The sequence below is a fragment of the Pholcus phalangioides genome, unplaced genomic scaffold, assembly GCF_987345545.1.
Source record: "Pholcus phalangioides strain wild (caught in Gottingen) unplaced genomic scaffold, Ppha-v1.0 ptg000007l_1, whole genome shotgun sequence".
NCBI lineage: Eukaryota > Metazoa > Arthropoda > Arachnida > Araneae > Pholcidae > Pholcus > Pholcus phalangioides.
The window spans coordinates 56,574,282-56,589,300 of NW_028301600.1; the positions used below are offsets into that span (position 1 = coordinate 56,574,282).

General features: G+C 35.1%; 1 protein-coding gene across 4 annotated transcripts in view; it reads right to left on the reverse strand.

Moving 5' to 3' along the window:
• Positions 1–15,019, reverse strand: part of LOC149085523 (phosphatidylinositol 4,5-bisphosphate 3-kinase catalytic subunit alpha isoform-like) — a 77,343-nt gene that overhangs the window by 39,769 nt on the left and 22,555 nt on the right. For all 4 annotated transcript variants that reach the window (XM_089233580.1, XM_089233581.1, XM_089233582.1 and 1 more), the window contains 3 exons: positions 8,045–8,338; positions 7,735–7,923; positions 2,404–2,568 (listed from right to left, as the gene is read on the reverse strand). In XM_089233580.1, the coding sequence (XP_089089706.1) occupies positions 2,404–2,568; positions 7,735–7,923; positions 8,045–8,338 (648 nt within the window). The remainder of the gene's footprint in view (positions 1–2,403; positions 2,569–7,734; positions 7,924–8,044; positions 8,339–15,019) is intronic.

Sequence of the window (15,019 nt, forward strand, 5' to 3'; positions counted from 1 at the left end):
TGACAATGACGTAACTACTGGTTTGGGGTCCCGTTGCCCGCTGCAATAGCGGTTCATACCCCCTTCATCAAGCCTCGCCACCTGCGTAGCGAATGTAACGTGTAGCCATGGCGTTTTGTGCAGATTTATTACATATCAAGTACTTCCCTTTAAGGAAGTTAACGCCCCCTTGAGGGCTTTCAAGCATTGCGAAAAGACATTTTTCCATCGATGTGCGATGACAGTGTTGAACACACCGCCGCTTAAAATATTTTTTTCCATTCTGGTGTTACAGTGATCTCTTATTTTCTCATCGGAGTTTCTTGGGGGGGGGGAAACGAGGTCAAGTCGTGATTAACCTTTCAAAAACGGGTCTTCTAAGGGCCGTGGCATTTGCGTGCCGGGTTGTCATGGGTGCATGTTACAATCATTATGTTAGGATTATGTTACAATCATTATGTTAAGATTATGTTACAATCATTATGTTAAGATTATGTTACAATCATTATGTTAAGATTATGTTACAATCATTATGTTAAGATTATGTTACAATCATTATGTTAAGATTATGTTACAATCATTATGTTAAGATTATGTTACGAAACATTATAGTAAAATGTTTCGTAACATACTCAATCATTATAGTAAAATTTAGAATTAAAAGTCAATTTACCCTCCACAGAGTTATTTACAATATTTACAGCGCCACCTGGTGGTGACGGGGATCTTGGCGGCAATCGTTGCCACAGGGACACCGTAATCCATTTTCTTTCCCTCAATCCCTTCCATTCTTATCAGCTCCAGTGGGGGGGGGGGGGTGCGGTTGCCTTTGTGATGCCAAGGGCAGCGGTCTCTTAGTTTTCTTTACTCCCTATGGGGTATCTTGTTTTATTTTCTCCCCTTTCCTTTCTCCTCATTATGGGGGGGGGGAACATATGCTTAGCTTGTTGCCTTTGCAACAGTTGTCTCTTTTTTCTCTTTATCTCCTGACAACCTCTCGGCTTTGGGAGAGGTGTACTCGTTGCCATGGTAATGGGTAAGACTTTCCTTTTCTAATTTATTGTGAGGCGAAGGAGTAATGACTATGCCCAGCTGATTTCCTCTCCTTTTAGAGTGGATGGGGCGGGTTTTAAATGTTTATCTCTGTTTCGGTAAAAGTTTCGTTTTTGCTGCCAGAGTTTTTTCCGTAGTCAGTTTTGGCCTTTTTTGGCCCTTATTCTGGTCCTACTAGAGCCCTTGTACATTTGGTCGTTGCAAACTGAGGATGTTTTTGGGGCGTCGCCGCGCCAAAATTTCCCCCACTGTCATATTCTGAGATGTGATTCAGGTGTTCATGCTCGGACTCTTCTAGAGCCTTGAAGACTCTGAAAGCTAGTTTCTGGTTATATTCGAAAAGAGTTTCCAAAAAGAGAGTGATAAGGAGCCGTGAGGCACACTTTTAAAAATACACACACTGTGGTATTCCTTTAAATTAGGCCAAAATGTTGCATTGCAACACAATTAATGGCAAGTGAGTTCGATGTTTATCTTCACTTGAACTCTCTCGTTCTGTCACATGCCTATACTGTATGATTTCGTCGTTCACCATAGCTCGTCTATAAAGATCAATGCGATTAAAAAAATTATTTTTTTTTAAAAAACTTCGTTTTCACCTGGCCTCCACAAGGTTGGGGCTGACAGCGCTGTAGCTCTAAGGCCCGGCACCATCATTGTTTGTTTTTTTATGCTATAAATTTACTACAGAGGCCCACCCAGTGAAAACTCTGGCTTGCAGACCTGCCAAAGATCCAACAGTCTATGGGCCCTGCTCCATGATGTAAAGGGAAGGCCATGTCCTTTCTACGGAAAACCAATATTGTTCCCAAAAAGACTTTCAACTCTCATGCCAGTGAACGTCATCCTCCTTTAATTAAGAATTATCACGTGATCCTGAGAACATTTTAGGGGAATATTACAAATGTTGAAAGGTCTCAATAAGCAAAGAAAAAAAAAAAGTGTTTTTTGTTCATCCAGGCTAAATAGCTTTTTTGCCCCACCCATATAATGTCTGTCCTCATGTAGGATGACTACACATTGACACTGTTTGTTTTTTTGTTACTACTCACCTATCCATCCCTCCCTCCAGGGCAAAAAAAAGGAGAAAACCTGAGAGAGAGAGAGAGAGAGAAGAAAAAATATTGAATTTCAGAGCTTCTTCAAAGCCTAGATTTTAGGGAAAAATCTAAAAAGATCCCTGGAGAATCATTAAAAAAAATCTGTGACCTTTTCTCAAATTTTGTGACTTTTTTGGGACTTCTGTGGCCTTTTTCTCATTCCGTGATTTTTCTGGGACTTCGTGAATTTTCCGTGATGGTAGACACCCTCTAGTTTGTTAGTTAAAAGTTATTAAAAATATGAATTTTTTTCCGTTAATTATTAATATACCTGCACTAACTGTAAAAGGTACTGAGACATCAAATCATCGGACAATGCAGAGTCTAACCATAAAACAGCATATTGACGAACAAGTTTATCAGCATACTTGCAATCAAGCAGTTCAAGAGCTGTTTCTGGAGAAACTTGAGGCCATTCCGTAAAAAGCATATACAACTATAAATTCAATATAGATTAAATTTTGCATAGTTAATGAACAGGTCACTAGAAAAAGATTTAAAAGACATGCATAACAAATATACTATTTTTCCTAAATTATAAAACAAATGGGAAATAATTTTGACTTACAAGATATACAACCAATTAAGATAAAAAAATTCAGTAATGTGTATCATACTGGAAAAGTACACAATTAAACAACACAGTAACATTTTTTAGAATGTATTTAAATTAAAAATACAGTGATACCTTGGCTAATGAATGTGATTCCAGAATGAATTCTGGATCTTCATCACCTATGCGATTTTCTATAGGATCCTATTGAAAATCTTTAATTTGTTCTAAAAACTGCCCAAAATTTAAAAATAACTTTCATAAAATACTAAGTACTATAAAAAAAAAAATAAAAACGAATTGAAGGCCGAGATAAAAATTTCACAAAATTTCCAATTTCACAATTGGTTGAAGAATTTAAAGGAAGATGACACACTTTTTATTATGTACTATATATGCTATACAGTTGGGTTTATAAGCCATAGTGGAAAAAAAACTTGGAGGTGTGCTATGTGATATACTCAGCACATTTCTCTCTTACACACATGCAGATAAAAAAAGATAAGTTCCTAGAAAGTCCAGACTGTTGAGAGTCTTACTGTATGCATTGGAATCATTCAAGTCTCTCTTTTCTCTTTTTTTAATGCATTTTCTCTTAGCTTAATCATTTTACATGAAATCACTAAAATCTTTCTGAAAAAGAGAGGCATAAGCAGAGATGAGGGGGTGAGGATGTCTAGCATCAAAGGTGGAGCCCACTGATCTATTGTATATGCACACACATGAATTGACATCATCACGCCTCCCCCAGACTTCCAAGTCTGTCTCCATCTATGAAAGAGAGGTGTATCTGGAAAGTGATTCTGAGGTAGAAATAAATAACTTTGGCTCTAGTAGCAATTCGTTCATTGGAATCATTTTGATTGGCATGAAGCTCACAACATGAAACATAACGAAACCAAATTGCAGAAATTTTTGTGGGCTGAATTTGTGCATACATAAAATTATCTGAAGAATTGCTTTACTCACAGTAGTCTAGATGGAAAAGCTCCTTTGAATGTTTGGTTAAATAGATGTTTTTCTGTCAAACATTTCAAGAGAATCGGTTGCATAGCATATATGGATATCCTAAAACAAAGGGGAAATTTAGACTAAATACAGGATATCTAGTTGGTTATGATCAAAGAATGAAGGGATATAGAATTTGTGAACCTGGTGCACGTAGAGTGATTGAAACCAAAAATGTAAGATTTGATGAGAACAAATTCAAATACAAGATGGGAACTTGGCAAATGAAGTGCACATCAAAAATATGACCAATGTGTGATGAGGGAAACTCAAACATGAAATTGTTTGATTTGTTGTCATCTAGTGAAAATTAAGTGGGTGCGAAAAATAGTGACTCAAAAACTGGAAAATCAGCAGGGAGAAAGGATGTGCACTATTACCCAGAGTCAAATGTTAGATTAAGAAGCTTAAATGACATTAAGCAATATATTGTGTATGTAATTCTCTAAATTTTGAACCTGAACATTTTTATTTCACAGGAAAAACTGACAATCAAAACAAAAGTGAGCATGTGGTAAGCGATCTCAAATCGAAGACCAAAACAATAAATGGGGATGAGACAGAAGCTCATTGTGAAAATATAAAAATTCCATTATCCTTTGACGAAGTGAAAAATAGACCTGATAATGCAAAATGGTTTAATGCGATGAGTGAAGAATTAGAAACCCTTAAATCCAGTGATGTGTATTATGATCTAATACCTAGAGATCAAGCAAATAAAATCTTGGACAGTAAATGGGTTTATGGCATAAAAACGGACTGTCAAGGGAAAATACAAAGATACAAAGCACGGCTGGTCACCAAAGGTTTAAAGCAGATTGAAGGCATAAGCTATTTTGACACATTTTCACCAGTTGTGTGTTTTACTTTAGTGAGATTATTTTATATTATGTTGGTGATATTTAAAAAAATGGATAACATGTGCATCCCAATATTAAATGTGCTCATCTTTATGGAACCCTTTTGGAGAACATTTATCTAGAACAACAAGTTTTTGCGGAGAAAGGTAAAGAACATTTTGTAATGAAATTGAAAAAAAAACTTTATAGGGGCTGCATCAAGCAGGTCGTGAATGGTTTCATGACACACATTTTTTTAGAACTCAAATTTCAGAAACTCAAGCTGCAATTGCATATACCATTTAAACTGGAGTGTAATTGTATTGGTCTATGTAGATGATCTTGTGATTTTTGCACCTGATCGCGATTTAATAAATTTAGCGATTAGAAAAATAAGATCTAAATTTGATCTTAAAGCCTTGAGTCTGATTGAAAAATTTCTAGGTGTAGAGTTTGAAATGAGAAATAATGAAGTATTAATGCATCAAAAAGTTATGTAGATTTATTAATTAAAGTGTTTAATTGTATTCCTGTTAATACTAAAATGATAACACCAATAAAAATTGGTATTGTCGTTGAAAAATGTGATAAAAATAATGCACTAATCAGGAATCTTTATTTTTAGCAACAAGAACTAGGCCTGATATAATGTTTGCAGTATCACTTTTATCTAAGTATTGTAACTCTTCATCTGAAAAACATTTGAAATTGTTATATAAAGTATTTCAATATGTTATTGATAAGAAAGACTATGCTATAAATTTGTTTCATGCTAAAAATTTTCACATTACAGCTTATGTAGACGCTAGCTGGTCATCTGATTGAGATGGCAGAAAGTCTGTTAGTGGATTTCTGGTTTTGATGGGTATTATTCCATTTTCTTCGTTATTATCAAAACAAAATGCTGTGGCACTTTTCAAGTATGGAAGCTGAATTTACAGCTCTTACTGAGGTTGTTAAGGAGATTATCTGGTTGTCATGAATATTGCGTGAATGTGTAAGCATAAAAATTAACTTTGGAAAACATACAAATACAAATACAAATACAAATACAACGCCACAACAGGCAAATTGCCCAACGAGGTGGCTGACTTAAGAACATCATGGATCCCCGAGCCCCTACCTACTACTGCTACACCACACATGAACCCCCCCCGCGGAACCCCCCAACGAATCTGTACATGCGGGAATGTGCGTGTACGTGTAGTGCAACCTGACGTAAAGTTTGTTTCTGTGTAATGCTTGTTATGTGTAGTGCTGTCATCTGCCCCCAGTTTTACTAACTATGAGTGAAGTGTTATGGTTGAATGATTTTACTGTTGTAGGACTGTTGCTCTCTGTGGCGAGACTTTTTAACGGGGAGATCGGCTCGCATTTGCGCCTTGAAGTTGGGAACCACAGAAAACCAACTTCAGCCGACCACCACTGTGGGGTTCGAACCCGGATCCTCGCATCACGAGTCCGGCACTGTAACCACTCGACCACCACAGCGGCAATGTAATATATTGTGACAATTTTGTTGAAAATAGGCAAACAAAACATGTAAGTACAAGATATTTTTTTGTCAAAGATGAATTGAAACAAGGGGAATTCAATTTGGTTGACATCACTGGTAAGCAAAACTTAGCTTATGTACTTATTAAATGCATTTCTATTGAAAAAATTAAGGGCTTTTGTCGGAAGATTTTTTTGTCTTATGTGAAGGAATAAGCGAAAAATGGAGGGCAGGTATTAATGTTTTTTCACAGATTTTCATGCAAATTTAATTTTACGTCTCAAGAAAGTGATGGCATTCCCCTTCAAGCATTGTGTACATACAGGGCAATTCAGAAAAGATGGGAAAAACTTTGAGAGGTGGTAGTACACACAAAAACGAAAAATTAAAAAAATGAAATAAAAATAAAAAATAAATAAAAAATTACAAAATATATTTTTTTACTTTATTTTATTTATTTCATTTTTTGTTTGTTTTTGTGTGCACTACCACCTCTTAAAGTTTTTTCCATCTTTTCTGAATCACCCTGTATATCTGTTTTTAGATTGAATAAATATGGATTGTTTTCATTCTCGCATTTTGATTTTTTTTTCCTTTTTTGAACTATTTCACTGGCTCTTACAAACCATGAAAGTTGTTGATCCTTAATAGAATTTATCACATGAAAAATGAATCAAAAAATAATTTTTAATTGTCCCAAGGCCAGGCCTTGTCATCTCCATGCCTCTATCCCAAGGGTGAGATTGATATGGCTCTAGCCCTGGGACGATTCTCATAATTTTTTGGGCAGAATATTTCAGCACTATGAGCTTGTTTTTTCCCGCTATAAATTAACTATAGAGGGGCCCATTACCTACCCACCAAATTTCTGAGGTTAGGTCGCAATCGCCTTAGTTCATCCTGGACTGGAGTATGATGTAAGGTTTTGGAGACGATACCTACAGAGGGACATAGACTTGGTTGAAGGTGTGCAGAGAAGAGCTACGCATGTCCTTATTGGCACACAAGGCTTGAGTTATGAAGAGAGACTGCATTTTTTGAATATGTTTACATTGGAAAAATGCGGGTGTCTGGAATATGATCGAACTGTTCAATATTTTTAATGAGATGAATAGGATGGACCATGAATTATCAATATGCTGTTAATCGACTGCTTCAACAAGGGGACACCAGAATTGATTAGTAAAGGACAATTCTAGGTTGTGGTGGAGCAGGGAATTTTTTTCTAATAGGGTTGTTAATAAATGGAACAGCTTACCCTCGGGTGTAGTACATTCGAACACAATTGACACATTTAAAAAGAAATACGATTAACATGCTGGGATAAACGAGAAGCTATCCATACTTAGATCAAACAACTATAACTTTTTATGGGCAGTATATTTATATTTTATCATAATTATTGGTTTTTTTTGCTCTTATTGGGTTGCTGTATTTTTCCATATAGTTTAGATATGCATTTGACATCCATATTTTTTATGGGCATCTTTTTTTGAGCCACCATGTTGGGCATTTTGTCTATTGTGGTATTTGTATTGTTTGACATGAGGATATGATTTCTACAGATCTGCTTTTAAAAGCAAAGGCGATACAAATTAAATTTCAACCATCTTCAGATGTTTAATAGTAAAGTAATAATGAATGTTAATCAATAAAGTGAATGCACAAAATTTTCACAGATCAAAATATGGATAAGAATTTAAATACCTGAGCAACTTCGTCTCTGCTGCTCCATTTAACAGCTTCTAATAATTTTGGCAAAGAATCTGGCATTGTTAGACAAGCTCGTCGCAATCGCCATAAAAATTCTTTGTCTTGCTCGGATATTTCTGACAATGGATCTCGTACGATAATCTCTCTCAACTGAGTTATTTCTGAAGATGACAATTCTGGAAGCTACTCAAAATATAAAATAGAAAATTTAGAACTTTTTATTTTCCCAGCTGAGTTTATTTTTTACATATTCTTGTTCATTGTTCAGTTTAATATATTTTTTAAATAAACGTTTTTGTTTTACCTTTTTATTGGGCCTACTTCGCTGGTAAAAATCTTTTTCTAATACATTTAAATAGTTTGCATAATCTTCAATTTCTTTCAAAGAAGGGAAAACAACCATACTTCCAAACCTATCAAATTCGATTTCCAAGCAAGGCGAATCTTTGTTGGGATTGGAACCTGTTGTTCCTAAAGGATTCAATAATTCATTAATACCAACAGGCATGCCCCATAGATGTATGCTCACTCTATCACAGAGTAATCTATCCTTATAGTCGAACAGGCTGATGTTACCCCAAGCAATTGGACAATGTTCCTGGAAAAAAAATTCACTTTCGTTACTCATTATTATATCTTCAAATAGTTATAGAATCATTTAATTGATATTTACATGAAAATATTAACTGACAAAGAAAATTCATAAATTTAGGTCCAAAAACCTATGGTGCAAACCAATCTCACCTTCCGATATTGACCGTTGCCATAGACTTGGTTCTAAAAGAGACATCGGATCTAGACTCTCTATAATTAAATTCAATAAATACAAAGTCAAAACCGAAATTCTCCAAAACGCCTCCAAATTAAAAAATAGTGGAATTTCCATTTCCGAGGATTTTTCTCTCGAGACCCGCAGACTGCAGGGACAGATTTGGAGGGCTTCCCAGAAATTCCGCGACGCTGGTCTGAAAGTCAAACTTTTTCACAACTTTGCCCTCATCAATAACACTAAATACATTTGGGATCCCAATGCTAATGATATCCTCACGATTTCCAAACTCACCGTGATCCTACCCCCCCCCATCTTTGACTTCCCCCAATCTTCTTCCACCGTCCCTTTAGGCTTTGCACCCAAAACTCCACCATCTCAAATTCCCTAATAGCACCTTGGAAAAATTCCTTCAAAATTGGTACTATAAATGTAAGAAGCATTTTCAATAAAATTCATTCGTTCGAATCCATATTTTTATCTCATAACCCAAATTTTTTTGCTGTCACTGAAACTTGGTTATATAGAAATATCAGCAATTCCGAGTTTTTACCTCCTAATTACCTTGCGTTTCATAAGATAGAAACACCCGGGGAGGAGGTGTTGCCCTAGTCTTTAACAACTCCATTCCTCTTCTTGAAACGTCTTTGAATACCAATCTTGAAATCGTTGAGGCTGAGTGGCGTTGCCCAAACTGCATTCCTATTGCAATATTCTCTCTTTATTTATCCCCTACCAAAGATTTTCACTGTTTTATCGAATTAGAATCTATTTTAGATGAATTTTCCAATTCACGCCACCTTATCATAGCTGGTTATTGGAACCTACCCGGAATTGAGTGGCATAAATTGGAGTCCCTCTCGGGTAACCATTTTATTAATAATAGAGTTTTTTTCTTTTCCTTAAATTTAATCTCATTCAAACTGTCCTAGAACCGACAAGAATCCCGAACTATTCAAGCTTTACATTAGACTTAATTGGTGTTTCAAATAAAATCTCGGTTTCCGATATCTCAGTACTTGATGGCATTTCCGACCACAAAATGCCCTTTGCAAATTTTTCTCTCCATCATACCCCCGCCCCCTCCTTTAAGCACACTGCAAAACTCAATTTTAACAAGGGCAACTTTCCCCTTCTGCAAAATATCCTTCACACCGATTTCCCTGAATTCGTTTCAATTTCTGACTCAAATGATGTTCATATTCTCTGGAGTAAATTCAAAGCTGTTATCGAGATATGCAAAAAGCCTCTGTTTCCATCAAAAATAACTTTTCAAAATATATCTTTAACCCCTGGATCAATCGTGATATAATCCATTTAAAAAGAAAAATTCGCCGAAATGTCTCCAAACTCAAATTCAATAACTCGCTTTCTCTCAGAAATTAGATCTCAGCCTCTACTCGTGACCTCATCCTCCGCCAAAAAACACATTACCTAACTAACTCTTTACCTCAATACCTAAAAACTAACCCTTCAAAATTTTGGAATTTCCTTCACCCTAAATCAGCTGGCCCATCTTCCATAAAAATTGATAATATCGACTTTACCACTCACCTTGATATCGCCACAGAATTTAATTGGACTTTTTCGTCAGTTTTTCCCTCTGACCCCACTCCTTCTCAGTACTCCTTTTCCGATTCATTATTCAACACTAGACCTGCCTTTTTCTCTAAAGCAGGCCTTCTGAACCTTTTAAAAAATCTGAAACCCCACTCCACTGGCCCCCGATGGGATCCCAAATCATATTCTCAAATTTTGCACTGATGAAATCTCTAATTATCTTTTGATTATCTTCAACGTATCATTAAACACAACAACCTTGCCATCTGATTGGAAAATTAATAGGATTATCCCAATTCATAAATCAGGTTCTCCTTCAAATCCTCTTAATTTCAGACCCGCCGCTATCACCTCTACCTGCTGTAAGCTTTTTGAGCACATAGTTGCCAAGGAAATCCGCTCACACCTCGATTCAATAAACATTTTTCTCAAATCAGCACAGCTTTCGACCATCTTTATAAGTAACTACCCAATTAGGTCTTTCTTACATGATTTATCAAGCAGTACTGACAAAAACGTCCAAACGGATGTAATTTTCTTGGATTTCTCTAAAGCTTTTGACAGGGTGCCCCACAATAAACTTCTTCTTAAACTCCAAAACCTTGGCCTACGTGTTCAACTGCTTAAATGGGTGGAAGCCTTCCTTACCAACCACAGTCAGTTCGTCTCCTTCAAGGACCAGAACTCCCCATTTCTCCAAGTTGAGTCTGGCACACTCCAGGGTTTGGTCCTCTCGCCATTATTGTTTTTGATTTACATTAACGATCTCCCAAACTCCATCAATTGTCACATTAGACTCTTTGCAGATGATTGCGTCATCTACCACATGGTGCACAACAAATCTGACCAAGCATTTCTCCAAAATAACCTCAACATTGTCTCTCAATGGTGCTCGTCCTGGCAATTACCCCTTAATTCTTCAAAAACAGTTTTTATGAGAATTACTCGAAAAAGACTTCCCCTCGTTTCTTCTTACACTATCGATAACTCCTTGATCACCGAAATTTCTAGTTATAAATATATGGGTGTAATTATTTCTGCCGACCTCCATTGGAATCTCCATGTTGATTATTTCTTTTATAAGTGTCTCCAAAAACTCTTTTTTTTCTTCGTCGGAACATCAAAAACTCCACCCGTCACCTCAGACATCTCTGCTTTATATAGCAGAACAAACCTAGAATTTTCAACTTATATCAATATAGGTGAAATATTCTATCTGCTTCCATAGCTTAGATGGTAGAGCACTCGTCCGGCAAGCGAGAGACCAGGGTTTGAGTCCCCGTGGGGGCAGAGATGAATTTTCTTCCTTGTAATCATCATCTCCACAAATAACCAGTCTTTCGATGAATCTTGTATTGACAAGTGGAGAGGACATTTCTATATGCCCAATCTTTTGATGGCTTTCCTTTGCAGGCCGTTTTTATTTTGGGACAATAAAAAAACACATAAATTTACATGATTTGCCTTGGATATACCAGAAAGTCTTCCAATATGTCTTTCTGTACTGCTTACAGTATTGTTTGGAAAATGTGCTTCATGAACATACACAGGGTGTTTCGAAACTAATGCAACAAACTCTTTAAAGGGTTACAGAACACTTCTAAAGAAGCATTTCTTAATAGAGCATGGTTGAATGTGAAGAGGTGAGGTGCAAACACAGTTATTAGACACAGTAATGATACATTAACGATACTAATTTTTGTGGTGAGGTCATCAGTTGTTTCAGTGGTAGCTGGATCCCATTGTGCCCTGAAGATAGCCTCACAAAAAGAAGTTGAGACAGGAAAGATGGAGTAGAGGTGTTTGGAGGACCTGCATCCTCTACTGTTGTAACTATTGTAATTCAACTACGCATTCTGTGATGAAAAAATTATTATTCTAGTATATTCTATTCCCCTTACAATTTATTTTATTTGTTTTAAAACACTGTGAATGGCACAAAAGATAATTCATTCCAGAATCACATTTGTTAGCCGAAACATGTTTTTCCAAATGTTTGTATGGAAATTATTTAATTCATTTCAGAAACGGTTCATAATTTGAAGATGTTTCATAAAACACCAAGCAACACATTGAAAAATAATAAAAAAAGTTTGAATTATCACATTTATCATTATATAGGATGATTATACTTTCATAAAAACATGAAAAATAATACGAAAAATATATTGAATGCTATTACTTACCATGCTAATTTTCTCTTTGTTACAACTAGGGATTGTATAAAAAATGTAAACAATCACTAAAATTATTTCATTCATAAATTTGTAATTTTCTTTTTGATGCTTTTAAGCATTGCAAAAAATCTTCAAGTTGATTTAGAGAATAAAAGACTCAATTTGTGAGCATTTACAGCCTTATTACTATTTATATCACGTCTATAGTTTTTACAAGTGTTGGAATAGGGAATTCTGCTTTCTTTGATTAGTTACTGACCTCTTTTGTGACGTAATTTTTCTTCTAGAGTTGAACAAGTGTATGAACCTTGTTTGAACAGGTTTAAAAATTTTATATTGATATTCTATTAGGAAGAGTGGGGAAGAATGGGATACACTTTTATCAAAATTTTTTCTGTAAGATGTAAAATGTTGTAATTGATAAATCAAGAACCTTATCACTTTTGATAAAAAAAATAGAAAAAAAACGAAACTCCAAAATAAGTAACAATTTTTTTAATGAGAAATTTAAATTTGCAAAAAATTTTTCCCATTCCTCCCTCCCATATGGGAGGAACGGGACAGTAATTAAAGTAAAAATTTAATTGACAATGAAATAGGAAAAATTTAAACTAAATTTATAATTGAATTAACCATTTAAATCACTACCACAATATTGATAAAGCTCTAAAAAATTATATTCCTGTGACCAGATTTTAATAAAATAACGATACTCTATAAAAAGTTTGAAGGGAAAGAAATATATAAATTCAAAGACAAGAAATTACTACACATTCATCAAAAACAGTAATGGGAGAACCTGAACAAAAGTTGAATGCATCTAAATACAAGAAAATTATTTATAATTGTAATATTTTCAAGCTAATAAGCCAATTTGAACTAATTAAATTCAGGATGTCCCATTTCTCCCTTTAGTGGATTCATACATGAAAATGTCTTGGAACCAACAAAAACAACACATTTTTCATGATGAATATATTTAGAAATGTTTTCTTTTAACTGTTGCCCATACAATCAGCATTCAAAAAGTTACAAAACTGAAAAATTATGTCCCAAAATTAAATGTATTTCTTTACTTTTGAATCGTGGGGAGAAAATATATTTTTTAAATCTATAACAAAGTAAATCTTCTTTGTCCAAAGTTTGTTAGAAATAAATGTTAAGCATTGAAAACTTCATTCATACATTGAAGAAAACAGAAGCAAATTAAACTAATTTTTTAAGCATAAAAGCAACTGTCTAACAACTCCTACTGTCCTATACTTCCCTACCCTACATTATGATGTTATTTAATTGGGCCCATACTTTTTTTTTCACTTTTTAAAGATAAACTGGATCAGGATATTGCAGTGGCAGAAATCTTTCAGGTGCGAATAAATGAGTACAATGGATCCCACTTGTTTTTTAGAAAAAGTTGTAAGCGGAAAAGCACTTTAAACAGGAAATATTGAGTATTAGTGAAAGATGAGACCACGAAAATGCATCGTACTAAGTGAGGAAAAGTTCCAAGAGCGGGAGAGCAACTAGATGCTTGGTCAACCGAAAAGGCATGCATTTGGGTGCCCTCTTATAATATTGAAGGGAAGGTAAAAGGGTGAAACTTACGCCCCTTCTGGTACTTACTGTAACTTACGCTAATCTGGTGTCCAGCATCCAGGACACCAGATTAGCCCGCCTCCCCTAGTTTCAGCGCCCCCCATGTTCCGTGGGAATTAAATTTAACTGTGAGACGAATCTTTTCAGACAAAAAAAAATTTTTAATTTAATATGGCACACTTGATAATCATAATAAATTATATTAAAAAATCCAAATCCTTCCATTTTGCATGAAAAAGTAAGGTTTTAAACATGTCTTTGGCAGAAAAAAACCCATCTGAATAGGTTTTTGACACCCTTAATCTGCACAAAATTGAAAAAGGAATTCATTCTTTTGAATTGTGAAAGTAAAATTTCATTATGCAATTTTTTCTTAAACTTTGCTTAATTAGAGAACTCATATTTTATTGAAATATGCGCTAATTATTTCTTTATTACTAGGGGCGCGGTAGCCCAGGTCGATAAGATACTCGTCTAAAGTACCAAAGGCTGTTTAGAGGTGTAGCGAGTTCGATACCCAGTTCGCCCTTGCCAGAAAACTTTCCTGACACAGGGGTACAACAAAAACGGCGACATGACAGCAGAAAAAATTGCTACCGCAGGAGTCCCCATTGAGGAGTTGGTGCAGCAACCTCTAGATGAGTAAAAAAACAAGCCTGCCGTTCGGAATCGGCAATAAATTGTAGGTCCCGGTCTAATTAGCTCTTGTGTGCAGAAAATGACAGTGGTGCGACAAAAATGATAAAAAATTATCTTTATTACTATCCAGTATATTCTGGATAGTAATATTCTATAGTTTATAGTTAGTTATACACTTGTTTTGATAACTTTTCAATATTAATACAGTAAACCATTTGGGTTAATTTTCTATTTTCATTTTTTTGTCAAAACTTGAACACTTGCATAAGTTAGATTTACTATTCAGTATTTTGTGTATTTGTATTTTCTGATGTGTAATTACGAAATTCATGCTAGGCTGGTTCCAAATTAAAATTTTTATCTTTTATGAGTGTTAATTAAAAACCCAACGAGAAGTTTAGGTAATTTTTGTGTGTTTTTCTCATTGGTGGGGTCTGCGGGTTTAAAATTTGGGTGGTGAAAAAAAAAAATTGAAGAAAAATAAGAAGTGGCAGCCAAAAAAAATTCTGATCGAGATGAATATTTCTGGAACTAACAG